General features: G+C 39.6%; 1 protein-coding gene across 1 annotated transcript; it reads right to left on the reverse strand.

Moving 5' to 3' along the window:
* Nucleotides 1-1,563: 1,563 nt before the first annotated feature.
* si:dkey-28b4.8 (sarcoplasmic/endoplasmic reticulum calcium ATPase 2) lies at nt 1,564-27,456 on the reverse strand. Its single transcript, XM_067498792.1, has 24 exons — nt 27,061-27,456; nt 25,726-25,845; nt 25,425-25,442; nt 25,146-25,228; nt 24,815-24,919; nt 22,658-22,796; nt 18,203-18,369; nt 16,622-16,777; nt 15,290-15,431; nt 14,846-15,012; nt 14,070-14,158; nt 13,805-13,907; nt 13,509-13,640; nt 12,047-12,172; nt 11,737-11,958; nt 11,379-11,490; nt 9,156-9,391; nt 8,847-9,067; nt 8,490-8,692; nt 8,325-8,410; nt 7,443-7,576; nt 7,234-7,351; nt 6,473-6,607; nt 1,564-6,363 (listed from the first exon to the last, which is right to left on the reverse strand). Exons 2-24 carry the CDS (start codon nt 25,841-25,843, stop codon nt 6,178-6,180), a joined length of 3,198 nt encoding a protein of 1,065 aa, XP_067354893.1. The 5' UTR covers nt 25,844-25,845; nt 27,061-27,456; the 3' UTR covers nt 1,564-6,177.
* Nucleotides 27,457-27,568: the final 112 nt, after the last annotated feature.

Consider the following 27,568-nt stretch of genomic DNA (forward strand, 5'->3'; position numbering starts at 1 on the left):
GGTCACTTGCATGCTGCCAATCCTGCAGCCACAAACATTCACAAATCACTGGCACACACACACACACACACAGCTTCTTTTCCCAGTAATGGCAAAATACTAAACTCGGAAAATTGTCTTATTTATTATTTTTTGTAAATGTAAATGTAAAAAAACTACATCACTATAACACAACAATAGGGCTTCATCCCTATTCAAACTAAAAGACAGGGTGAACAAAAAATAAATTAAACAAAATAAATTCAATTTGCGTATTAATGGTAACTACATTTTCGCTGATTGAGCAGAATTAAAAGCAGTGTGCAGCAGATATTGCTACACATTGTGGAGAACATTCTCCACAAAGTTTAATTCTAAACTATTTTCAGATGCTGTGTAAATTTAACCAACCCGAAGGTTTTGTTCGTTTACAGTTTGCTCATTGTTTTGATTCAGCAACACATCTCAAAAAACGTTGGTACAGGGGCAACAACACACTGGAAGCGTGTCACCCACTGACTTATGTGAATGTGAAGGGGAGCACAGTGCTACACCTGGAATTTAACTGGGCACCACAGTTTCCCCAAAGTTTCTACCCCCTGACTGTCTTTCACCTGCCTGTCGGGTGTTTGACCAGCATATTTGTTTGAACTGAGAACATCTGCTCTGTCCTCCTTTGCATTTCAGGGGAGAGTTGTTATGCTGTTGGCAGAGCATAAGTCAAATAAAACGCTTGCTGGAAGACTAGTCCCAGTCCAGCAGCACACACACAAAAAAAAAACAATTCTCCATTTTAAGTTCATCTGATAAGATTTGCTTCTCAGATGAATTGTGTTTGCACACTACATATATGTGTGTGTATGGACACACTACAAGCTTCTTACTCTTTATTAAAAACATTAAGCATAATTGTCCTAATAAACTATATCAGTACACAGTATTATGGCATCTTATAAAAAAACAAAAACAAAGGAAGATTTGCATAATGCATGGTTAAAGAAATTGACTAATAATTGTACTTAATAGACAATTTTTTGTATATGAATCAAAAAGGTTTTTTTTGTAATTATTGGTGTTTGTCTGCTTTATTATACAGGTTATTCAAAACAGGAGACTATCACAAGTATGCATTTACTAATTTATGTACTAAAATAATATTAATGTTATTAAAAAGTGTCCTGATCTCATTGCGGCCCCCTCTAAGCAGCCCTTTGCCCCCCAAGTAAAGATTACTAGAACCTACTTTCCCCACTGAAAAATATGACACAGGAGACCCCACTGTGTTGAATAGCTGAAATCCTATTACAAGCAAAAACAGGTAAATATTTTTTTATTGGTCTGTGTTGGTAAAGATGATGCAACATTGTGGTAAACATGATCTTTTCCAAACTTTTTAAAATCATGTTGCAGGTATCAAATATAAAAAAAACTCCCGTTTTGTTTTTACCATTTGAAATGCTGCCTACGTAGCATTTAAATATTAGCAAACCATTGTATTGTCTAAATTAATATTTTTGTTGTACATAACTTTACTGAGCTGAGCAAAAAGAAGTGAAAACTAAAATGAAACTATTAATTCCGAAGTTTTTCAATTCAACCTTTATTCAAACAGGCAAGTCAGTCAAGTACAACTTTTCACTTACATCGGTGAGCCTGGAACCTCAATGCTAATCTCAAAAGCATCCACTCATCCTAGATCCTAAAGACACGTGTTAGCTAAAAAAAAAAATACAAAGAATAATAAATAATAAGGACTAAAAGTGTAAACAGACTTGGTGCATTGGGGATAGAAAATTATTCATACATTACAATAAAAAATAAATAGTCACTATTAAGTGCCTCTATGTGTTTACCTACTTTTATTGCAACCAACACCCCTTTAGTCACTTTTGCACATTTCAAGCTATAATAAAAAAAAAGTTGAATAAGAGAATAAGCTGAATAAGCAAACAGACAACAAACCAAAACAAAAAGAAGCAGAACAGTAGACAGCAAAAAACAAACAGACAAACAAAAAACTTAAAAAAACCTTTTATAAACTTTTGGGTTATTAACAACAGTAGGTCGAAATCCTTCATTAAATGGTATCATAAAAAGATAAATATGTATTAGTGTATAGCCCACAATTGGAAAACTACAAGATCATTTAAGAACATAGTCGCAATATTCTTAGACAAAAATATAGGAATAAAGTTGGAAAAAAGTCTTAATTACAAGGATAAAGTATCAATTTCAAAAGTTGTTATTCTACAAAATGAGTTGCAACTTCAAAAGAAAACACACAAAACTTGGTTCCAGTATCAACTGTCCGAATTGGATTCTGTGAGTCACTGTTAAAGCTCTGCTAGTGTTTGGTGTTTACTTCTCCGTGTACATATCTGGATTTTATTCTCATAATATGACTTTTAAAATGGTGACTTTATCTCATAAAATTATGACTTCATACTTTAATTGTCTAATTTTGGCCTGAAACAAGTAACTTTTTTTTGCTTTTTTTTCTCACAAGAGAGAAATCTCTGAAGTGGCAAACAGTGAGATGTAACAACTAAATTACAAAATGGAGAACAGGCCACCGATCCATGCAAAAAAGAAACACTTTTTAATGAAGCATCTTTACATAATTAGAATAGTGTGTATTGGAGCTTGGAAACCTTAAGTGGACAATCTGAAATCCTGCATTTGGACTTGTTTCCAGTAAACTAACACAGATGCTGCTTGGGGAAAAAAAGAAGCAAATGTCAGGGTCTCAGTGTGCTGACCTGGACTCGACCAGCCAGAGTAATATACACATAAAGTCTTAACATAAGCAGCCATATAGTTCTGTTTAGCTCACATACGTGTGGATAGACATGCTTTCTATTCTGACTGTACCTGGAATTACACAACAACCTCTACTATGTCTAACGTTTCCTTAATCAATCAGAGTAAACTCAAGGCCGCAATACAGCTTCAGTCAGTCTGTGAAGCCTCAGGATGTTTTACTCCTGGTCCTCAATGAGCTCTACTCATTCAAACTATCTATAAACTACTTGAAAGATACACTGCTGATTGCCACCTAAGAAACACCACTGATCGAAGCAATCAGCATTGGGCATTGCAGGGTTAGTTGGACTGCAAGCAGAGAAGGGCTCATGTTACATTTAAGATTTCTCAGCGCTAGGAACGTGAAAGGAAAGACAGTTAAGGATAAGGAAGTGCTCTGTCAGTTTTTCAGAATAAAGGTCTGAATGAGTGGCCTCTAGCATTAAAATGCTTTGATGAACTGTACTGCAGACACAGTGTCGATGTGTGAATCACGCTTCAACACCAGACTCCAGGCAGGATGAGCTGCCAGTCTGCAAAATGTGTGACATGTTTACAAGTGCATTCTGACACAGTCTTCCTTTAAAGGTGAAATGATTGTTTTAGTCTCATGTGAAGTCTCTTTCACATAGTATTACAGCTCAATTACTGTGTGGTTTTAAAGCGAGTGTGTGTGTGTGTGTGTGTGTGTGTGTTTGTTGTGGATCACTTAGGGCTCATCTTTTGTCTTTTGTCTAACCCATATTCTAATGCAAGCATTATGTTGCACATTAATTTCTAAACTTTCTTTTGCTTTTGCCTTATTAGTCTGAAGAACTGGTCACTGTCGCCTGGTATAAACTTCTCAAACGTTAAATATTAGCCTTGTTTAAATGTAAGTGCAGTTTTGCACATGTATTAAAAGTTGTGTAGAGATTAGTAGTTGTTACTTAAAAGAATAATTTTGTTAATTTATATATAACTCATACTTGAGGCTTTTCCTTTAATTTATGGCTGGTGGAGTGACTATGTTAATGTTAATGACTCCTTTTGTGACCCTTTGGGGGGGGGGCTCCATTGTTGCCCATCAGCTAGTCACAGCACCGCACTGCGAGATATGTTTCTTCATTTCAACATGCTGGGTCAAGATAATAAAAAATACATTTTAAAAAATCCCCTAGACCAGGGGGGTCCAAAATCCTGCCCATTGGCCATACGCACACTTAAGCCAGATTTTAAATGGGCCCACAGCTTCTTATAATGTATTTTTATAGCCCACCAGCACTGAGTGCATCATACAAGTTCAAGATTAAATTTCTCTTGTCACTGCAGAGTGGAAACGCTATCAGTAGCACTGTCCAGAGAAACTTTGTGGTAAGGAAGTGTAAGGAAGAAACATCTCGAAGAGCTAAACATGACACTGACCCCCTTCCTGCTACCGGTAGATACTTTTGCCTAACATGGCTAACACAGCTAAAGAGAGGAAAGCTGACACTGAGGGTCACTGCTTCCAAGAAAAATTTTCAATTAATTCTGAGCTTGTTTAGATCCTTGTGGTTATGTGAGCAGATATTCTTAGTTATAAATCGGAACACGTGTTGCTTGAGATCTAGACTCACTGATTGCCACTTACTTCACCCTTTACAAGCACAACTCTGAACCCTGACCTGCAACATATACTACGACCAAGATGTCTTGTCCTCTTGATTATATTTTCTTGGTGTTACAGGGTTTTGAATTTGTGACTGAAATATTTGTTGGTGCCTCTTTAATGACATGAGTAGTTTAGGTCACAACAAAAACATGTAATGTTAAATGTTCTGCACTTATATAGCGCTTTTCTACCTATTGGCACTCAAAGCACTTTACACTGCTTCTTATTCACCCATTCACACTCACACACACACACACACACACTCACACACCAGTGGGGGAGCTGCTATGCAGCTGGCCAACACTCACCGGTAGCAACTAAGTTGGGGTTCAGTGTCTTGCTCATAAACACTTCGACATGTGGCCAGAGGAGCCGGGGATTGAACCAGTGACTGTGGGATGGGTGGATGACTGCTCTTCCTCCTGCGTCCCCAGTCACCACTCTGTATTAAATGAGTTCTGGTTAGATTTCATTTATAGCTATATGTATTTAAAATTGTAACATTTCCCATAACTCAACTCAAAACATGGTTACAACGTAACCAACGGACTTTAGGGTTTGAGTGAAATTCACCTGTAAATGTTTACATATGTGTGAGATCTATATATTTGTCAGCCCACGGGTATTTTCATATTAAGGAATCTAGCGATCTCAAAAAAAAAAAAAAAGTTTTTGGACACCTCTGACGTAGTTGCTCTGAACTGCCACAGATCCACCACCAGATCCAGATGTTTTGCATGCACACGCTTACTTTACACCACTGTACAAAGCTCTGGTGAGTGAGAGCATTTCGAGCAACATATTTCTACAGTTTCTTGATCAAGCAGCTTGGAACATGTCTCTCAGATGAGCAGGTTTTCTGGCTGATGGCTTTTTAATCATTTTTGGACAACACACACAAATAATCTAATCCAGTTTGTACACTGTCAGACATTACAGAAGTTTGTTTTTAGTGTCTGTATGGGGATTGTTGAAACTATGATTCATTTAGAAAGTTCTGTGACAACAGTGTCACAATTTATTAGCTTTTGCTGGTATAACTTCATTTCGTAAGAACATTGGATGGATTTATGTAATAGTCAGGTATTTAATATTATGTGGTGCAATCTGAACCTGATCTGTTTTAAATCAAACTCTTTGAGAACCATTGATCTACTTCATCTGGGTGGGTAATCTAAATGCTAAGACGTGTCATGGCAAAAAGACAGTTGTCTTTTTAAAGCAACAAACAAGTGAATGATAGCATGGTAACAATGGTGCAATTATTTATAACGCAATCTTTAAATGTTGGACATCAGTAGGCTCTAGTAGCAATCCAATACGCCAATTGTACTATGGTTATTTGTATAAAAGGTGTTGTAATATATTCTGACAAACTGACAAACATCCCTAGAGACAAGAAAAGTTCGAGCTGGGAAAAGTACAGTCTAAGTAGACTAGTGGGATTCAAACTAAATGGGATCACAACCGTGACTTAGCCAATTAGCTACACACAGCACTTTGTTACAGGGGAAGTGATTATCTAAATCTGCCTTTTAGTTTTTTTTTCTGATTGTCAAGTTGGCTAAAATGTCATTGTTAATTCTTTAGGAATCTTCTATCTCACCGTGTTTTTCCTTCACCTCACTCTAACCTTACACATTCCATCTCTGTGACTTCTGCATTTTCCCTCAATCCTTTTTCTTTAGCTTTTCTCCCTCCTTCTTCAGTCTGCAGGCTTTGACAGTTTTCCCCACAGTCCACCTGTCCCCACTTTTCGCCCATCATTCCCAGAAGATGTTGGTGATGTCGGAATCTAGGCTGAAGATCCAGATCACTAGTGGCGCAAAGATCAGGACGAATGACCAGGACACGCCCTTCAGTGCTTGACAGATCTTTCTCATCAGGGTATCGGCAAATCCCGCTACAACTCTTGGCCTCTGCCGCTCCTCTTCCTCTTCTTCAAGTGTCTTTTTAAGAAGTGGATTTGAGCAGAGGAAAAGATTAGACACACACCACTTGGGAAAACAATAAACCTGCTGTGTACTGACATAAGCGTTGTCTTGAGTGTTCTCTGACCTGGATCTGGCTTCCTGGCTCAATGTAGTTGCGGGCCAGGAACTTAAGGACCTCATCCATTAAAATGACAGGAAGTGACATCTTCAACACTACCACCCATTGAGGCCAAGACAGAGGGCGTATCTGGAATACCACCTGAACACACAAGCAGTGAACAGAGGGAAGTAAGGGTTTGTAAGACTAGAAGAGGCGTCAGGGATCAGATGAGATGTGTGGTGTGTGTGATATTGTGCCATTAAAGTGGGATGACAGTGAGATTATGATATACATTTAATAGCATTAAGACAATTAAACCAGTATCATCTTTTGCTATTAAGAATCTCATCAGTGGAAATGCTCAAAGATTTTTAAGACATATAAAGTAAAAAAAAAACAAAACAAAAAAACAAAGAAAGTCAGGCGTGAAAACCAACTTTGATTTTCAAAATCTACCAGCCACTTGATTTTTTTTTACCAGTCACATTCTTGTCTTAACCAAGAATGTTTAACTGCTTAACACCCAGAGAAACAGCCAGTGAGGGAGGTACAGCCACATGACAGCACTTTCAGTGAAAAATATTAGCAGCTGAAGGGTCTGAAAAGTCACTAAATCTGGTGAGAAAGTTGTGTTGGCAACACTGGAGCAGACAGCACGGTTGTTTTAGTACCTGCCAATGTGGCAAGTTAGGTTAAGCAAGTTCATCGAGCTCAACACAAAATCATCTGCATTTGGCAGGTGGTTCATTTCCAACCCTGCATAAAGTACATGCATGTATCCTTACCGGCAGTGGGTCCACATATAGAATGAGGAAGTGCAGGGCCATAGATAGACAGATGGCCCCCACCAGCCAGGGGTTTGACCAGGGAGGCATTTTCAGCAGGGATTGGTTCTCTGACAAACTATAAAGCACAAAAACACAAGACACTCGTTGTTTTTACATTTTACAATATTATAGGAAATGAACTTTAATGTTTGTTATGTTGTTCCCACCTGTTCAAGGCATTACACATCTCTATGGTAACCAGGACAGACAGAGCCATGGTCATAGGATAAGGAGACTCAAAAACTGAACACTGCACACCAGCAAACTCAGCTTGACCTTCACTGCACTGCAGGTAGTGGGACTGTGGACAAAACACAGGTGTAAATAAGCACTTTCCCAATGTGATACAGAGATTTTCCACCAGAGACTAGTAACAATTGTATTTTCCTTAACGTAAAATCAGTAGCACAATAATTGCTGTGCGACCTTGACGTCACACCCAAGTTACAGTCTGCTTTCTCGGAAAAGCTGATTTCTTAAGTGGCATGTATACGGGAAAGCTAGTTTCCAACATTGGGGTGGGTGATTAGGGAAACCTGGTCAGAGAACGCTCATGACTTTGCCATGTGTACACATAACCAGGTTTCTAATCAGCTTTCTCCAACTGTGCATGTGAGTAATCAAAGGCAGTAGACAGTAAGCTGCACACAGCTGACTGAAAGGATGAATGAAAGAAGAAATCTTTAACAAGTTAGTGGGGCAATGCTGCTCATTTTTAAAACCCGGTTGTTTAAGTGCATGTAAACGCAGTCACCCTTTTGCAATAATCACCTAACATTTTTCCCAAACATTCTAACTGATGCAATACAGTGTGCACAGTGGTGCACTTTGATGCAAAATAACAACACACAGGCCACAACCGTGACCAACAATGACACTGTTACAATCTTTAGAACAGCTGTAGTGTGTTACACTTGTGTCTTCATTGAACACACAAGAGATACATCAGATACATCAGACCACATATAGCTTCATCCACTGAACATGGTTTACAAAGCAGGGCCACAGAGCCCAGACATAGGTGTAGTGAGGGGGAGATGTGTGTTTACCACTTGGTAGAAGGAAAGCTTAGGTCCATCATGGGCTGCCATAAACCACCAGGCTGCAGCCCCTACAGTGGCTGCTCCCACGTAACCTGCAGAAAAACATGGTAAGTAGAAGCTGTCTGCTCAGGTATCTACGGTACTGTGATGATGAATAGAATTATGACTCACATCCAATGATGAGGTAGCGACAGAACAACCAGCTGGAGATCAGAGGCTCTTTGGGTGAGCGAGGGGGGCGGGACATGATGTCGAGGTCTGGAGGGTTGAATCCCAAAGCTGTTGCTGGAAAACCGTCCGTGACCAGGTTGACCCATAGCAGCTGCACTGGGATCAGAGCTTCTGGCATTCCAAGTGCAGCTGTCAGGAAAATACTGGAAAGGGAGGGATAGGACAGTCAGCGTCCATAAAATCCATGTCTCCATCATCCTCAGCTCATAATTAGAATCACAAGTTAGTACAACACTCTACTTTCTACAGGTGTTTTGGATTCATTTTCTGCACCTCCTTGTTTCAAGGGATACTAACCAGACTACTTCTCCAATGTTGGAGGATATCAGGTATCTGATGAACTGTTTCATGTTGTTGTAAATGGCTCTGCCCTCCTCCACAGCAGCCACAATGGTGGAGAAATTGTCATCAGCCAGAATCATCTCAGAGGCTGACTTGGCCACGGCTGTTCCACTGCCCATGGCGATGCCGATCTCTGCCTTCTTCAGCGCCGGTGCGTCATTCACCCCATCACCTGTCTGAACCCATGAGGGAGGGGATCATTTTTAAGTGTATCACAGGGCTGCTTACTTACCCTCCATGCTTCAAGAGTCGCCCTACACTCACCATGGCCGTGATGTCATTCAGGCTCTGCAGATACTCCACTATACGACTCTTGTGTGCCGGTTCCACCCGGGCAAAGCACCGTGCTGTCTGGCAGGCCTGACGCTGCAGGTGGGGTGGCAGCTCATCAAACTCTCTCCCCGTAAGACCCCCAATGAACCCAGTGCCCTGCTCCTCCTCCTGCTCTGTAATGATGCCCACCCTTCGACAGATGGACAGAGCAGTCCCTTTGTTGTCTCCTGTAAAGAAAAATAAAGAGTCATGAGGGGCTAACGTCCATATATTCTAATATCAAAAAGAATGAGACATTATAAAGACACAAAAATCTATTTTTAAAACCAAGCCTAGCATTTCATTTCATTCACTGGTGAAAGCCATTATACTGTAGATGAAGACTTAAGTAAAGTTACTGCTGACCAATTATTTTTATTTTTATTGGAAATCTGCAAGTTGGTAAAAGCAGTAATGGTCGTGACTGAGTGAGAGGAGCGATGTCTCTCAACTTACTGTTGAAATAAGGAGCACTAGAAATCGCAGATGGTGTATTGATAGTTGATAGTACTGACAGAAAATGGCTAATGAAGCTTTTACAAATAAAATGTTTATTCCTTTGTCCTTTCGGCTTATCCTGGGAGTTCAGGGACACCACAACAAATCATTGGCCTGCATGTGGATTTGGCACAGTTTTTACACCGGGTGCCCTTCCTGGTGCAACCCTCGCCAATTTCTACCGAGCTTGGGACGGACACTGCACAGCTGGGTATGAGGATGGGATGTTGGGGGTTCGGTGTCTTGCCCAGGGACACTTCGACATGGAGTTGGGAAGAGCGGGGCACAAACCTCCGACCCCATGGTTGGTTGGTGGCCAATCCATAACTGAGCCACTGACGCCCCTTTTACAAATAAAAAGTATTGATACTAAAAATCAATACTCTTAACAACTCAAGTAGTACAAGTGTATGACCACTAGCTAACCAATGCAAATGACAGACAGCTGGTGGACTGTTAATATTACATGATATTTATGCCCATATTGAAGATCTTTATCTTCTAGGTAGATCACCTGATAGAGATGTTCGTATTAAGTATCAGGTCCGGTATTACCCCTTGTGTACTTGTACTCAGAAAGCTATCTAAATCTATTTAACTTAAACAGATAGTACACCTGATACCAAATTGACCTCAGATTGTTTGAGCAGGTACTTAGCAGTAAAATTATCTGTAGTCTAGAGCTGTTTTAAGATAAGTCACCATGAAAAATGAAACCTGACTGCTAGTGCTGCTCTGCTAAAGTCTTAAGATCCAGTTGCCAACAGTCCTTCTCATAAAGATTATGTTAAACACAGCGAGAGATATCTGCATTAACTACAGCTTTACTTTTAGGGTTTTATAGTTATTTCACCTTTATTTTACTCTGTAAACGCTGTGTCCATCACTCTACATTCTGGATGTTCCCCAAATCTCTGCTTTGTCCATCTTGTTCTTTTTGTTTTTTTGAGCCAAAGTTGCTCCGTAAAATAAATGATGGTTGCCATGTTTGTTTTGGCTAAAGAACATGTGTGAATTTCCCAAATCTTGCAGGATTTGTGAGGTTATTTACCTCAGAGGTTCCAGTCATCAGGTTTGTGCTCCTTACTGTCAGATTTTAGAAATCTGTGACAGTTGATGGAAACAATGTTAAGGTTTAAACTGTCCAGCCTTTGAAAGTCTTAATTAGTCTTGAGGTGTGACCCCACTACTATTTAGACAGTGTCTGCCAGTGTCTCTCATCAGTTTAGCTGTCAGCTTAACTCTGTGTGTGTGTGTGTGTGTGTGTATGTGTATATATAAATATACGCTAAAAGCAAAACAGTACTTTTTTTTAGTACAAGTACTCAAACGTATCAGGACTTCCCTATCATTGGAGTTAAAGGCCAACTTTCTTATATTAAAATATTTCTCCAATTCTAGCTGAATAACTCCTCCAGAGGACATAATCCTGAGGAGTGTTTCGTATCATTAGGAGTTCAGATAATGTCATCTGGGGGAGCTCTGGAAAAGCAGGTTGACCACGATTCCAAACTTCATAGTGTGAGCAACAAGATAACCAAATCTGAAATGAAGGATCCTCCCAGTGATGTCATCTGGAGACATTTTTCAGCTGGGAAGTCAACGGGAAATTTAATGGCATTCATGTACATGTACGTACTGGAATCCGTTACACCACGAGTATATTTCGACGTGTACCTGTGATCATGATGACTCGTATACCAGCCTGCCGACACATTCGGACTGCATTAAGAACCTCTTTCCTGGGGGGGTCCAACATTCCCACACAACCCACAAACGTCAGGTCCGACTGGAAGAGAGAAGAGAGGGAAGGAAAGCATGAGTTTAGCTTCTCTCGTGTCTTGTGTTTACAGTATGTAAAACCACTGATAAAGACAAGATGAATGGTCCCATTCATCATGTAATCCACTTTATCTACAATTTGCAACAGCTTCACTATATCAATACAATATCAGGGGTATGACCACAATCCCTGTTTCAAAATAATGTTTTCATCATCATCCTTTATCATCATCATCATAATCCTCATCATCACCTCATATTTAGCAAAACCGGCAGAGTTCTCCAGATTGAGGGAATGGATGTCAGGGGCCGTATCCCTGGTTGCCATGGCAAGGCAACGCAGCGTGTCTCGGCCTGACCCCCACTCTCGCACAGTGGACAGAAGCTGCTCTCGAAGCACCGGGGTCAAAGGCACACGAGTAGAACCACTGACACGAATATAATTACAGCGCTCCAGCACGCTCTCCGGTGCTCCCTGAAGAGAGAAAGGTTAGACACATGGAGCCACATCAGTGTCTTAACATCCACCGAATAAATAAAATGGAGAGTGGCCTGTAACCAACCTTGACAAACATCTTTGTTCCAGAGGCAGACCTGGTGAGTTTATTGGATGAACAGAAGACGGACATGGACTTCCTGTCTCTAGAGAATTCCAGCGTCAGCTCCTTCCTCATGAGCTGTTTAATCACCTACATTCAACCAATAGAATGACAGACACAGACTCGACAGTTCATCTTTAGAACAGCTGAGGGAGACTTTTTGGTAGCAAAACAGAAACAAAGTCAAACGTGTCTGCTATAGTCACATTTTGGGCGTTTACATGCACTTAAAAGCCCCATTAAGTGGAAATTGGTATTTGATGAGATTTGTCTCCCCCTGTCGTTGTTGCATGTGATTCACTTTTACACATCTGTCATAAATATCAGTCATGGTCTAAGTTCTCCTCATGAATGGATGGATGGATGGATCAATGGTACATGGGTTAGTTTACAAGCAACAGCTGTTACTAAATCAGCAAAGAAAGTGTGAGAAACCAAACAATGAAGTTGACTGGCTATATAATATAACAGTAATATAAGAGGGTTTACTCTAGATAGTATTTATTTGTATTACTGCCAAATAAAAGTAATTCTAACAGCAACACAAAGGGGACATCATGTTGAAGTCCCAGGTTTCTGTGACAATCTTCTCTGATGTAATGTTCTGCTAACCCTGAAAAAAACTCCCTGGTGTTACAACAAAACTGTATCATGAAGTAAATATTTATGCTCACGAGTAGTGGAAAGGACAAGTACTTTGTTACTGTACTTACAATAAGTATACATTATACATTATACCACCACTGACTCAACAGTCTATAGGTAGCTACTCGGCCAACTGAGCTACTACCTTAAGTAGGTTATTTTCATGTACAATTGTTGAAGATTAAAGGCTTTAAGACACTAGCTTTCTCATATAAATTGGGAACAAGTTTATATGCACTTTAGATTTTTCTTTCTTCTGGCCATGTGCTCTTATTGCCAACATGTGACAGTGTAGGAAGAGAGTAGAAAAAGGGGGTAAGAGACACAGATGACACTGGGAACTGAATAAAAAATGTGCAGAGTTACCTGTTATATTATGGCTGCTGTTTGAGTTATGTGTAAAATTACAGCCGGTAAATAAACTGCTCAACACTACATATAACGTACATGGCAGAGATAACGGTTTTCACCTGGTGAAATCTACAGAGTTTCTGATCCCCCTGATCCCCCTAATCCCCGACCCTAACTACATAAGCCAGTTTCCTGTTTAAATGACCAGAGAAAACTGACTGTAACTTTGTTACTTAAGTGCATGTAAACACACTGAGACAGCACAAACACAAAACCAAGAATATGGTTTAATGGCTCGACGCGGAGTGTAGCTTAATGGTCTCATTGATATGCAGACATAAGAATGGTGAGAAAACAAGGAAAGGTATCCTGCAAAATATAGATGCAGAGTTCAAATCGATTTTTCTCACTCTCTAACATACACACTTACAGAGCAGCACGCTGTAGCCCTCTCAGCATGACTCAGTCCTTTCAGGTCAGTGTTAAACACGTTCATTTTCTCTGCCAGACAACAGAGGGCAGTCTCCGTTGCCTCTCCGACCTTTTCAAACACACCCTTTGCCTGGAAAAGATACACAGTTAGCTGTTGACTGCCCTCTTTACTGTCCCGTTTACGACTATATATGTGTGTTCACAGTCAGATTCCATTTGTATATGTTCCATAACCATATATAGTAATATATCATGGTCTGAGCCACTGCTGTAGTCACGTTTGCCATTGCTGACCTCATTGTAGTCCAGGGATGAGTCATTGCACAAAGCACAGATGGTGGCCATCTCCACTAAACCTTCATATTGACTGCACTTCACCAGTGCCCCATCCTTGTAACTGCAGACCAAAAAAAAAAGAGAGTTGGATGAAGAACAAAACAACACAGGCAGAAGAATACACATGGAAAAGTGGAAGGAATGCATGCAAGTTGTCACAAGTACATGTGTAAGTTAGAAGTCTTTAAAAATTGGTTAAGGGTTAAATGTTAAAGACACTCACACTTCCCCTTCAGGGGCATAAGTAGATCCAGTCACTGTGAACTCATTCAGGCTGCAGTGGTCCTTCAACACACTATCCACTATCAATATCTAAACTCACAATACATGCAGACACACAGATAATGCAGTAATCGATTAGTTCAGTAATGCTAGAAGACTACATTTGAGGTTAGTTTCATACCCAAACAAACTGCTCTAACTCATTAATGCAAGGTTTATATATCAAAGCCAACACTTTTGCTAAATATTAAAAGTGTTCCAAGGTATAGAAATTAATGAAAATGTTATAAAAAACAGTTTGTGATAAGTATGAAATGAGTTCTGCTGTACTGATGGAATTAGTGCTGTTTAAATATCCGTCATAATTAATTTTACAACAGGTGCATAGTGGACCATAGGTAACAGCAACCCCTTACATTTTTAATCCACATTTGTTCATGATTGCAATGTTGGAAACTAAACAATTACCTGTGCGTTGGTTTTATATGAAACCTGACGGTATATTCAGTTTTCAAAATAAAAGTTAGCTTAGCCATGTATTAATCTAGCATTTGAAGGCAAAGGCCTTAATTGCTAATTTGCAGTAGCTAGTTTTATAGATTTTTTTAATAGATATTCAAGTTGACTTCTACAAAACGATTCCCTCATTGAGCTCTGCAATCACCGGCACAGTTTCAGTCATTTAAAAATTAAATAATCTGAGTGACTCACTTAGAATTTATATACAAAGTTAATCCCAGGTCGTCAATCTGATGTCACATTTCCCAATAATCTTACCCTGCAAACTGACATCTGGTTAGTGGTCAGCGTTCCTGTTTTGTCAGAACAGATAACAGAGGTACAGCCCAGCGTTTCTACTGAAGGCAAGCTGCGGACAATTGCATTCTTCCTGGCCATCCTCCTGGTTCCCAGTGCCAGGCAGGTAGTGATGACTGCTGGAAGGCCTGGGAGGAAACAACAGGCAGGGGACCACTGAGATTTTTTAGTTGAGCAGTTGGTTCTTATGTGCTTATCATAAAAGACACATCTCAGGTTATTTACTGCGAGTGGAAAAAGTTGGTCATTAGTTTCCTCATTCTAATCCTTATGCTAATCTTGCCAGCTCTGGTCCTTTCAAAATAACTTTTTTTATTTCCACTAACAAAGAAAATCTACCCTTTGTTATTCATAAAAATGTAGGAAATACATGTAAAAAGGAATTAGACGGATCAGGTGTTTGACCTTCTGGTATGGCAGCCACAGCCAGTGCAACTGCGATCTTGAAATAGTAAACAGCTCCTCTCAGCCAACTGCCTCCATGCACCGGGTCATTGAAATGGCCCACATTGATGGCCCATACTGCCACGCAGATGACACTGATGACCTGCAGGGTTAGAGCAAGACAACTGTTAGATAGCAACGATGGTGGACAAAATTCTAAACACTGTGTATTTTAATATTTGAGCATAGATGTTTTACTCTGAGCATTCAACTGTATTATTCACTTTACTGAACCTGAGGATTGCTGTTAAAGTCCACTCGCATATGATGTCTCTTCTCCCAACAGTAAGAATAAATGTCTAGAATGTAAGTTAAGCTATCACAGGTCGAGTGTAGACATAAGGCCCTTTCAGACATTTACTGGAATTCAGACATTTTCCAGGCTTTCCTTGGGGTGTATCTGTGAACGCAAACGCCCAAGTCTGTTGGCCCTGATATACTTGAATTTTACCAAGCCAGCTCCCTAGTACAAAGTCCAGATAATGTCCACCTGAGCTTATTTGTGGAGAGGAGGTAATACTCTGGAGAATTCCCCACGAGTGAGTGGCCGTGTTGATGACGTCCATTTCGTGAAACCAGGAAATTACAAACACCTGACGGTGAAGAACTCATTCATGCAAACCACCATCAATGTTGAACTTGAAAGACAACGAAATTCAAGAACTTCTGCCGGTAAGTGCAGACCTGGAAATCGTCAAACAAATACAAGGAACAGCACCAGATTCTGTGGTTTACCACCAGATTACAAAGCAAAACACTGTCACTGCAGCAGCTTTGTTTTTGTGTCCTGTTCTGCCAACTGCTTGAAATGCCCAAGCACCACCCCCTGCCCAATTATCTTCCCATGTTGGATACATGTCTAAAGGGGAAACTTCAGAGGATGTCAGGACCTGATCCTCCTGACATTCTCTGTTCATGTTCATGTCTGCAACAGGCTGTAGAGGGAAGGACTCTAGCCCACTGTATCCATTGTAAGGCTGGGGTAACCACTGGGGTAACCACTGGGGTGAAAGGTTAATACACAGATAAAGGGATAATGTATGAATTATTATTCTAAAAAATATACTATTGAATACTACTAAAATAACCTACTAGTTTGGAGATAATTGAAGAAGAGCTTTTTGACTGCTTGAGACAAAAACCTTGCTGATTTAACCAAGGATTGAAAACTTTTGACACAGCATAGTGTAGTCACCCTTATTCATCCACTGGAAAGTGAATTTTGTAAATGTCAAAACACAGTACATATTAGAGACATACATTATAATACACATATAATACACAGGGTCTTGCCTTAGATAGCTGTTCTCCAAACTCGTCCAGTTTCTGTTGTAATGGGGTCCTTTCAGGTTCGGTGGAAGCCATCTCATCTCGTATTTTCCCAATCTCTGTCTGCACCCCTGACGCCACCACAACTCCGATGGCTCGCCCCGCTGCAATGTTGGTACCCTGGCCAAAGGTCAAGACAGAAACAACGTTGTGTCTCATCTCAATTACTGCAACGCTTTGTTAACGGGGTTACTGGTATCCACAATCAAACCCTTGCTGATGATCCAAAATGCAGCAGCTCATCTCATTTTTAATCAGCCAAAAAGGACTCATGTCACACTCTCTTCAGATCTCTGCACTGGCGTCCTGTAGCTGCTCACATCCGGTTCAAAGTTCTGTCTCTCGCCTGCAGGGCGATCAACTCAACAGCTCTGCTTGCCTCAACTCCCTCATTCAGGTCTACAATCCGTCCCGTCCGCTGTGGCCTAGTAACAAAAGATGTCTGGTGGTCTCAGCACGGCACAGAAGACACCAAGCAAAACTCTTCACCTCAATGATCCCACGATGATGGAACGAGCTACCAAACTCTGCAAGCTCAGCAAACTCACTCCCGATATTGAAAAACCGCTGTCAACAGAACTCTTCCTTATCTTCCTATGCACTTAAATCTATAAAAAAAAATAATAAAAATCTTTCTTGCACTTGCATCTCGTGAACTATGAACACTTTTCTGATAGGACTTTGCTTTGATGTTTTCTCCTTGACTTAGATTTTTGCTGGCTTGTACCTCACTTGTAAGTCACTTTGGAAAAAAGCATCTGCTAAATGATTAAATGTTAACGTTATTATTGTACTGTCATCCTTAAAAGAACAATTATTTGACAGTAACAGCGAAAAAGGCGATGAGTCTGATCTGTATGTGGATGCCCTGTTTATGCTGTATACTGTTACATAAAGTAGTCAAAGTGAAATGAAATATCAAAGTGCACTGATTTCATTCTTTCCTTTAATCCCAGGTACTGATGTGTTTCCTTCACATCACTGTGTGAAGTCACACCTAATAACACCAACAAAGACAAGCTGCAGGTCTGCAGCCTGTCAGAGTGATGGTGCTAAATAAAACATCAATGGTTGTTGTGCCACAGACCACCTAGTGACTTAGCAGCCTTTAAAGCCTGACAGAGATAAGACAACAGACATACATGTAAAGCCACAACTTATCAATAAAATAATGATCATTTTCCCAATCTAAACTCCACACATACAGGTCCTGTGTGTTTATACAATAATATCACATATTGTTTCTTTGTATTGTAAATAATATATCAGTGTGATCATATAATTTCGTCAGTTTTTTTTTCTTAGTGAACAAATCTTACAGCAGTTGCAGAAATAATAATAAATAATCGTAAACAAGATGGTGACTACTGGACACATTTAGGACTTTATGGCACGATTTCTACTTAATTCCAATAAGCCAGAATTTATTGCAGAGTAGTAGTTTTTTTTTTATTACTGGTTCTGTCCTTTGTTCCACAAACACACACACACACACACACACACACACACACACACACACACACAGATACAGTTGTAGAGACTCACAGAGAAGAGCATGTTTTTCTTGTCCTGGTTGACAGCTCTGGGATCTGGCACAGGGTCTGTGTGTTTAAGCACTGACACGGACTCCCCCGTCAGAATGGACTGGTCCACTCGTAGAGTAGTAGAACGAATTGACGTCAGCCTGATGTCAGCGGGAACTTTATCACCAACTAAGGAAGTGGGGGACATACGTATTATTGCATTTATTTTAAATAGACAACTAAGCTGTTTGTACTGAACCCTGTGTTTGACGGCTGTACATTATACAGTCTACTAATAATAAATTACTGTATGTTGCATTACAGAACAGTGTTAGTTTTTATCCAGCCTGAATTTACATTTCTGTCACTGAATTATGTAGTGTTTGGGCCAAGACCATAACCAAGATGCTAGAGTTTCCTGTCCAATCTACAGGGCACCTTTAATAAACCCATTAACTATACTGACAAAGACTCAAAGACAGTGATGCCACATGTTATATTGTATACTGTAGATTAAACAAAGTACTTAATTTTTCTTCATCTTCAAAGTTGTGAACTTACTAGTCCATGTGCTGGGGTTGCCCACATAGCAAAAGCGTGGCCTTGTTACCTAGATTTGCTATTTGCCAACGAAAGCTGAAATTACTCTATTGAACTTGTGTTGTTTGTCCTAGATCTGGCTGAAAGCTCCAAACATCTCTTTGCAGCTGTTCTCTGTGGTCTACATGGACAGATGACTAAGGTTTTCCAGATTCGGACTTAACTATTCTGCCATCACTTTTCCCTTGACACAATATTGTCTCTTTCATATGCAGTGGAATATTCTGAATTCTGAAACATGGTGCTCCATCACCGCTAGCAATCCAACCCATATTAGGGTAATTTCTACAGCAGAAAAGACATTTTACACACATTTCATGTTTCTTCAAGGACTCAGTGACTCTTAGCCGTAAACGGAGCAGCACACATGAGATACTCTAAATACAGGGCACATAAGAACTGCATTGGCATGGATAAGCCATGTAATGACTTTGCTGGTTTTTACAGTCAGTGCACCTGCATTTGGAATGTGTTGGGATGTCATAAAACAACAGGTCCTTCCCAAACATCAAAATACAGAAACTGTAGTAGATGTACAAAATATTTGATAGAGTTACTGAGGTTAACCATGTGCCTAATTTATTGGGAGCTTTTGAAACTTGAGAGGTTCTGGAAGCCCATATAGTTGTATTAATAATCCTTTATACACACTTAAACACTAAGCTAGAAAAACCTGTAAGAACCTGCAAAGTTATCCAGTGCTGTGCACAATTCTTTGAATAAACATCTCAATTACAAAATCATTGGTGATGGGTATATGGTCGAACCTTACTGATGGAAAACGTAAAGTTTTTTTTAGAATGAGATCTTCACTAGGATACAACAAAGCTCACAAACTGCATGGTACACATGAAGAGAAGAAGCATTCTTCTTTGCGTTATAAACAGTTTACAAGTGTTTATACTGTACATCAGTGAGTGAAGGAAGAGCGGAGACTAAAGCTGTAAGAGATTTTGTTTCAGTCATTAAATGAGCGATAAAAAAAGGGGTATTTTTGACACTATTACTGTTTTTTTTAAAATCTATGTTGAAGAGAATACTGACACTCTGTAGTGATATAAATCTAGCTTACTGGTTATTCTCCTGGCTCTGGCACAGGATGATGAACTCTTGACTTAAGGGTTATGACCTTAAGACACACATGACACAACTCTGTGTCATATTGATTGGACATTCAAAAATACAGCTATTAAAATCTTGGCCAGCGACAGTCTTCCATTTATTGTCAATGAAAAGCCAGCTATGCCATTGTATTCCACTTGTAGTGCAATACAGATCCAGGCGAAATTTAGCTACAGGGGAAAGTTGCGCTAAGCTCAATTTTATGCAAATATGCAGTTATGCAGTTCGGCTAAAGCTGGGTGAGAGCCAATCCAGACAGGAAACAGAAGCAGACAGGGAGTCAGTTTTTCTCCATGACATGGAGGCATTATAAAAAATAATAAAGGAAAGGAACAAAAATGAAAAAGGAAAACCAAAGAGAAAAAAGGACAAAAGAGCAAAAAGCTAATCTGCACTGTTGTCATGATTATTAATGTGTGTGTTTAACATGCTCTGTACTCTAAAGTTTGCTGGTGTAAAAGTATTGTTTTTCTCAACGATTTAACATCATTATTATTGTCTAGCTGTTGCAGCTACATTACAAAATAACTTAACCCATAATGAATAACCCATTCATTCATCCATTATCTGATTGGCTTATATTGTTTAGGGTCATGTAGGGGCTGGAGCCTATCCCACCCTGGAAAGTCTCAGGGCCAACACAGAGAGACATACACAGACAGACAGCCATTCTCACCCTTTGGGCAATTTAAAGTCAATTAACCTAAGATGCACGTCTTTGGACTGCGGGAGGAAACTGGGGTACCCAGGTACCCAGGTGAATCCCACACAAGTACAGAGAGAACATGCAAACTCGACACAGAAAGGCTGCAGTTGGCTGGGGATTTGAACCTGGGAGCTTCTATCTGTGAGGTGGCAGTGAGCTGCCCACTAGTGCCCAGCTACAGGCAAACACATTGTATCTGTGTATAATACAGCATTAAGTCATGCTGTGTGCTGCAGTAACACCAGCCCTCTTCCCTCATTATCTCTCTAGCACATATGCACCTCGGTGTCACCTTCCCTGTGCAAGACTGTTAATTGTGGCGTCCCAGTTGTTGCGTCCTAATATTGTTTTCAGTGCACATTCTGCCTATTTTTGAACTTCTTCACTTTTTTGTACTTTGCATTTTGTCTTGCTCTTTTGTTGTCTTCTGGTGTTTCTGCCTCAGAAAAATAATAAAGCAATATCAATGGATCACATTAAACTGTCCTGCGATTCCAGTTCTGACTAGTGTCGCAGGCTTCCCATGCTCCAGAGGATGAATACTTTCACTACAGACAGAAGGGCACTGGATCACTAACAGAGACACACAAAGACACACACACTCTTAACCCTATTTCCTCTCTCTAAGCAGCCTGAAATAGAAGTGGGTGTCTGGAGGATTCAACTCTTTTCTTACTGGGTCAAGATAAAATAGTGTGTGGGCTCTTACTGCAGCTAATTGTGTTCAAAATACCCAGCTGGACTGTTATTTTATGTGAATACAACCGACCACCACGTTTACTGAAATACAAAAACATTTTTCTTCTAAATATTTCAATTGTCATATGTTCAAAGGCAGTGACCCCACTTTTCAATCTGTTTTCTTCAATAAGAACTTCAGATAAGTAGGGAGGAACACTTGCAAGTATGCTCAGAGGCGCAGAGAAAAGGTAAAAGCAGTGTTGTTGACCAAGTTTTGATTTTCTATCTCCTGTAAAGAGATAATCACACAGGCATGAAATCAGTGGTAAAAAGTCAGAGCACTGAATACAGACACCACCACCTCTAAAAACTCTACAAAACACTTGAAAACACTTCAGAAAGATGGTGACACTCAAAAAACACTCCAAGTAAATGAAAAAAGATGTACACTCGGCTATTATGGTGTATCATTCAGACCAGCCTAACTTTGTCTTATATTTGAGGATTGCAGCTTTGAGATGAACTCCCACTATCCCACCAAGAATTTTCCATGAAGACCTTGTTTGCCTTTTACTGGGTTTCCATGACGATAACAGCCAGAGGAGCGAGCAGGGATGTATCGGCATGCAGATTGTTGATGGATGCCAAGAATGATTGAACAAAGGTGCTGTGGTGTTATTTCAATCATGTTTAAATAATATTACAGTGGGGTTTCACCAATGTGCTTGTAAGGCTTCTTTGAACTTGTAAGGTTTCTTTATGCTCAAAATAGCAGGAAAGACCCACCATTACGCAGGGTAACATGTAAAAACGTTGAGAAAGAAAGAAAGCCTTTCTGTATTTCTGTGCTTTCTGTACTTGTGGGAAGCAAAACAGAATCTAAATGTATGCTAACGATATCCCATGTGTGCAGGCTGTGCTGTTGTTTCAAAAGGAACTGCCAGGTTTTTCCCAGTACTTGATGTCCTTAAACAGTGGGGAGCTTCCCCCCAGAACTACACACCTTCAAGGGATCTTTTCTGTTTGCATTATCTCCACCAGTAGGAACTCCAACGTGTTACAGTCTGGCCAATAATCATTATGCATTTACAGTTGGGTGCAAATGTTTGAACCCCACATACTGCTAAAATGTCAAGAAGAGTAAAACAAAGATTTATCTTTTTAATCTATGTAATATATAGAATTGATGCACATTCAGCTAGTTATTTATTTATCTAGCTATCTGTGCATTAGGAAGCTTTATGGTTAAGTTTGCATCACCTTGGATGATATTTGAAAGTAAAGGGATTCAAATTTAAACTTAAACCAGTTGCAGTTATGCAATAGCAGGGTTTGAATGTAGGCTTTTAGTGCCATTTGTCTGCTTACCTGCGACCTCCACAATGTCTCCAGGAACAATATCTCGGGCTCTGACTCTTTGGACGCTCTTCTTGTCCTGTCGGTACACCTTGCCCATCTCTGGCTCATACTCCTTTAGAGCCTCGATGGCATTCTCTGCATTACGCTCCTAGTGGATTTGAGAGTATATGAAGTAATAGTATGTAAGATTGTTTTTTTGTGATACAGGGGCAGATGATAGATGCATGTTATTAATTTTAACATCTTTTTAACAGAACAAAAGTAACAAGTAGTACTTGGTTGTTGTACTAATGAATAAACATTTTACTTAAACTGATTCCTTATTGATCTGAACGCAAGCTTAAAAAAAACGCACTTTAACATGTGATTTACAATGTCTACATTGTGGATTTCTAAGAATAAGTAAAAGTGTGGACTGCCTGACAGAACAGGCTAATCAAAATTGAGGAGTACAGTAAACCCCACTACACAGACTACTTTCTATTGGATTCTTATCATCCATGTGTGTATTTAACTATAACAAAATAATCCAAACATCATACCACCAAACAGAAGATCACAGGCATTTGTCCTGCAAGCATTAAAATCATATCCCCTCAAAATTATTTGTTTGGTTTTCTCAGTAACTTTTTGGTCTTGACTTTATAATGTCTACTAATTTCCACTATGAAATGGTGATCTCTTTTTAAAACAAAATTCAGTTGCCAGGACAAATTCTCAGAACAGCATTACGGAACTTCTTCTTCTTCTTTTCCTTTCGGCTGCTCCCTTTCAGGGGCTGCTACAGCGAATCATGTGCCTCCATCTAACTCTGTCCTCTGCATCCTCTTCACTCACACCAACTAACTTCATGTCCTCCCTCACTACATCCATAAATCTCCTCTTTGCTCTTCCTCTAGACCTCCTGCCTGGCAGCTCCAATCTCAGCATCCTTCTACCGATATATTCACAGTTTCTCCTCTGAACATGTCCAAACCACCTCAATCTGGCCTCTCTGACTTTATCTCCAACACATCTAACATGAGCTGTCCCTCTGATGTCCTCATCCCGATCCTGTCCATCCTCATCACTCCCAAAGAGAACCTCAACCTCTTAAGCTCTGCTACCTCCAGCTCTGCCTCCTGTCTTTTCTTCAGTGAGAACAGCATTACGGAACAATTTTCTTTATTCAAGAAACAAAGCCAACAGGTTTTAAAACATGAGTTTGTCTTAAATGGGCCTTTCTTAAAACCAAAACTAGGTCTAGAGGAAACACCAGACCAACAAATAAATAAGGACAACACAAGATGGGCCAAAGAACTGTCTCACATGCACAATGGTCTCACTCCAACATAGGCTTTTACAGCAAGAGGAGAAATGCAATCAATTGTACAAACTGCAACAACAGCAGAAAACAGATTCTCCTGAGAATCATCTGTGGTGTAAAATGAATGCAGTGGCCAAAACATTACAACTCCCCTTCTTATAATGCACTCTAGTTTGACTCCACTACCCTTTTTGACCTCAATAATGTCAACTTTCTGACATTCTCAACCTAAAATCTGAGAAATTATAACCTTTTGAAAGTGGAATTCATGGCAGAGCCACTGTATTGGATTGGATTAGACTAGGTCATAATGTTATACCTGATAGGTGTATATTATTGTAATTCCATTGTAATATGCAGTAAGTCTGATATATATAAAACTGGGAAGAGTCTGGGCCATTTTAGAGCATTAAAATCACATCCCCTCAAAATTATTTGTTTGGTTTTCTCTATAACTTTTTGGTCTTGACTTTATAATGTCTACTAATTTCCCCTATGAAATGGTGATCTCTTTTTAAAACAAAATTCAGTTGCCAGGACAAATTCTCAGAACAGCATTACGGAACAATTTTCTTTATTCAATGCAACTGAACCTCATCAAGGATGGAAGCAGAAGATTTGTGCTGACAACAATCTGTCAGACATGAAGAGGACCAGCATGTGAGCAGAGTTTAGGATATTTTGTAATGTATCAGAAAGTGCATCAAAAGTAAAAACAACACATTTATTAAACTGGAGGCCTATTAAAATTTATGTAATAAACCCTCTTATTAAATGTTGACATTAAAAGTTTTCAAAATATGCCTTACGGATGGAAGGTATCTCAAAAATTGTCTGACACACACACAAAGGCCATTTACCTGCCAAACTCCTACAATTGCATTAGCAATGAGGATGAGGAGGATGACAAAGGGTTCAACAAAGGCTGTGATTGTTCCCTCGCCTTCTTCGAACCAAGCCAGGGTCTACAAAAGACAAAAGGCAAAGATTTATGTGCATTGTGGTACTTGATCTGATTTTATGTGTACTGTGTGTCTATGTTGGGTTCAACTAATATGTTTCTACAAACATGGGCCATTAGAATCAATTGCATCCTTTTAAGTTATAGAGAACTACAACACACTTTTGTAGAATAATTGTCAGTAACTTGTGTTAGTGTTTGTAGTGGTGCACACACTTGTGTTTCCTTACAAATGAGATGCATGCAGCCAGCAGCAATATTCGAACCAACAAATCCTCAAACTGTTCCAAGATCAGCTCCAAGAGAGACTTTCCTGCATAGACATATAAATAGGTATGTGTAGGACAAAAATAGAGAAATAGAGGAAGACAGATTAATAGCTAGATAGACATATAGCTAGCTAGATAGATAGATAAGTAGATAGATAGATAGATAGATACATAGATAGATAGATAGATAAATAGATAGATAGATAGATAGATAGATAGATAGATAGATAGATAGCTCACCTTCTTCAGCTGGCAATTCTGTGAGTTGTGAGTAAAATAAATAAATGTAGAAAGAAAGAAGGGAGGATGAAAAAAAACATCATTACGATTGAAACATAGTTTCTTTTAATGATTTTTATTAATTCAACAAGCACTTAGGTGTATGTGTATTATGTTTTATAATAATGCTACATAATGTTTTTAATACTGCAGTAGTAGTAACTTAATCATCGATGTTCAATAGTCCAAAATGTTCAACAGTTCACATCTACTGTGCAGAGTTGTACTGCTGTGTAGCTGCAGTGAGTATGAACAAACCTACCGTTTGGTCCCCATTTCTCCCTGTTCTTCTTCAGCTGCTCACAGCTCAAGCCTGTAGACTCATTTACACCAAAGAAGCACAAAACCTCCTCCACAGTCTTAGTATGAGCATTATCCATCACTGTGGATATGGAGAAGAAATAGGAGATAAGGAAACATCACTACTTCAGTACAGCAGCTGTTACAAAAGCTGAAAAAAAAAAGCACTTTATGAAGTCTGTCTTGTGTATACTACAAACAGGGTATTTTGGATTTATTTTATTAGAATATTGGAGATGGAGCACACTGACTGAAACTATTCAGATTTTTGACATAATCTTCTTGACTCCTGCAATGAAAATGACACTCTGTTACAGCATTACATGGGGGAATCAGCTGCATTCAACAGCCAAGCAACGACACAACCAGGAACCCGCAGAGACAAACAGGCCCAAGAGACACGTACTACTATGTATATGATGTGAGCTGGCTTTGAAATATCTCTGTGTTGCATCATATTGGACAATATTTACTTTATTTCTATGCTGCTTTTCACCTTCCTCACTTTGTTGAGGCTACTTGGCCTAGAACAATCTACGTACTCCATTATAAAACGGGCAATTTAATGCTCTCTTTCTTGCAGCCAAATGAAACGCACATGTTGAATAGGACTTAAGACCTTTTGCACACACGTATGATACTTCTCATGTGGATATTCACGTAACGGTAAGCAACGATCTGCCTGGTTTTTCGATGACCTCCCATCACGGTTTTAGGGAGAAACCCAGGAATTTCACATCATTTAATAGTTTCATTGTAGAGCATATATGACGAATTCATCCGGGACTAGTATCAGTCCGAAAAATGCCTAAGGCAGGTTGTATTAAAGGGACGGTGTTTCAGATAAATACGTCTAAAGGATTCAGCTTTCGGCTTTCGCCTTCTAAAACTGTCCGGCAGCAGCCAAAATGCCAAAATACATTTTATACCTTCTAAAAAAGAATAAGATCACTTCCGGTCATTAACGTCAATGATTTTATTATTACAAGGTGGGCTAGTCTAATTCCTGGGTTACATCTGGGCTCTAATAATACATCCGTGTGTTACACGGGTGACATAACAGAGACAACTCATAGACGTAATGCTTATGAGGTTTGTCTGTAATTTAATAGCACGGCATGATTAACGGCTTCATACGCTAATACAATAAATAAACCATATGTTAAATGACAGGTGAAAACTAACAGGCTGAAAGCCTTCGAGCCTAAGCTAGTTGTTAGCTGATGAGCTACCGGCTAGCTATGCAGCTATCGTAGTGGGAAAACGTTAATCCTGCGTAGATAAACAGGTTGCTTACCAGTACGGTTGCTGTCCAGCGGGGTCGTCTGTCCACTATTTCTGCAGTTTTAGTAAGACAGGATATATCACAGCAACTTGCGTCTTTCACAAAAACAAAGCAGAAAAATAGGCTTAAATCGGAGTTTTTCCAAAAGGCTAACGTTATTTATACTTTGACAGCCGCTCGTGAGTGACAAAAATCACATTTCCATTGAAACAGTATCTGATTTCCGGAGGGTAAAAATATTTCTGTTAAAAAATAAGGCTTATTTAAGGCAAATGTTATGTCTCGATATGGTACATCACTAGTGTATCAAGAAAATATGGTATTACGCTTTATCCTGACAGCGGGAGTGTCTGCGGCACAGTATTATTCAGAGATACGGGCTACGACATCTGATAGAATGAGACTACCCACGGTTTAAGGTTAATTTCCGGTTTTGTTTTTCAAAATAAAGGAAGCACGCCATGATAAAAGATCAATGCAAATTTCCCGACAAGTACTGTTTGGGGATATTTTTCAATTC

This window comes from Channa argus, chromosome 3 (genome assembly GCF_033026475.1).
Source record: "Channa argus isolate prfri chromosome 3, Channa argus male v1.0, whole genome shotgun sequence".
In the NCBI taxonomy this organism is placed as follows: domain Eukaryota; kingdom Metazoa; phylum Chordata; class Actinopteri; order Anabantiformes; family Channidae; genus Channa; species Channa argus.

What these genes read in the sequence shown, in the direction of transcription:
- si:dkey-28b4.8 (XM_067498792.1), bottom strand. Translation starts at nt 25,843, where the DNA reads ATGGATAATGCTCATACTAAGACTGTGGAGGAGGTTTTGTGCTTCTTT. An exon ending in GGGCTACAGCGTGCTGCTCT is followed by an intron (nt 12,173 to 13,508) that starts GTAAGTGTGTAT and finishes GGTTGAATGTAG; the next exon opens with GTGATTAAACAGCTCATGAG. An exon ending in AACATTGGAGAAGTAGTCTG is followed by an intron (nt 8,693 to 8,846) that starts GTTAGTATCCCT and finishes CTCCCTTTCCAG; the next exon opens with TATTTTCCTGACAGCTGCAC.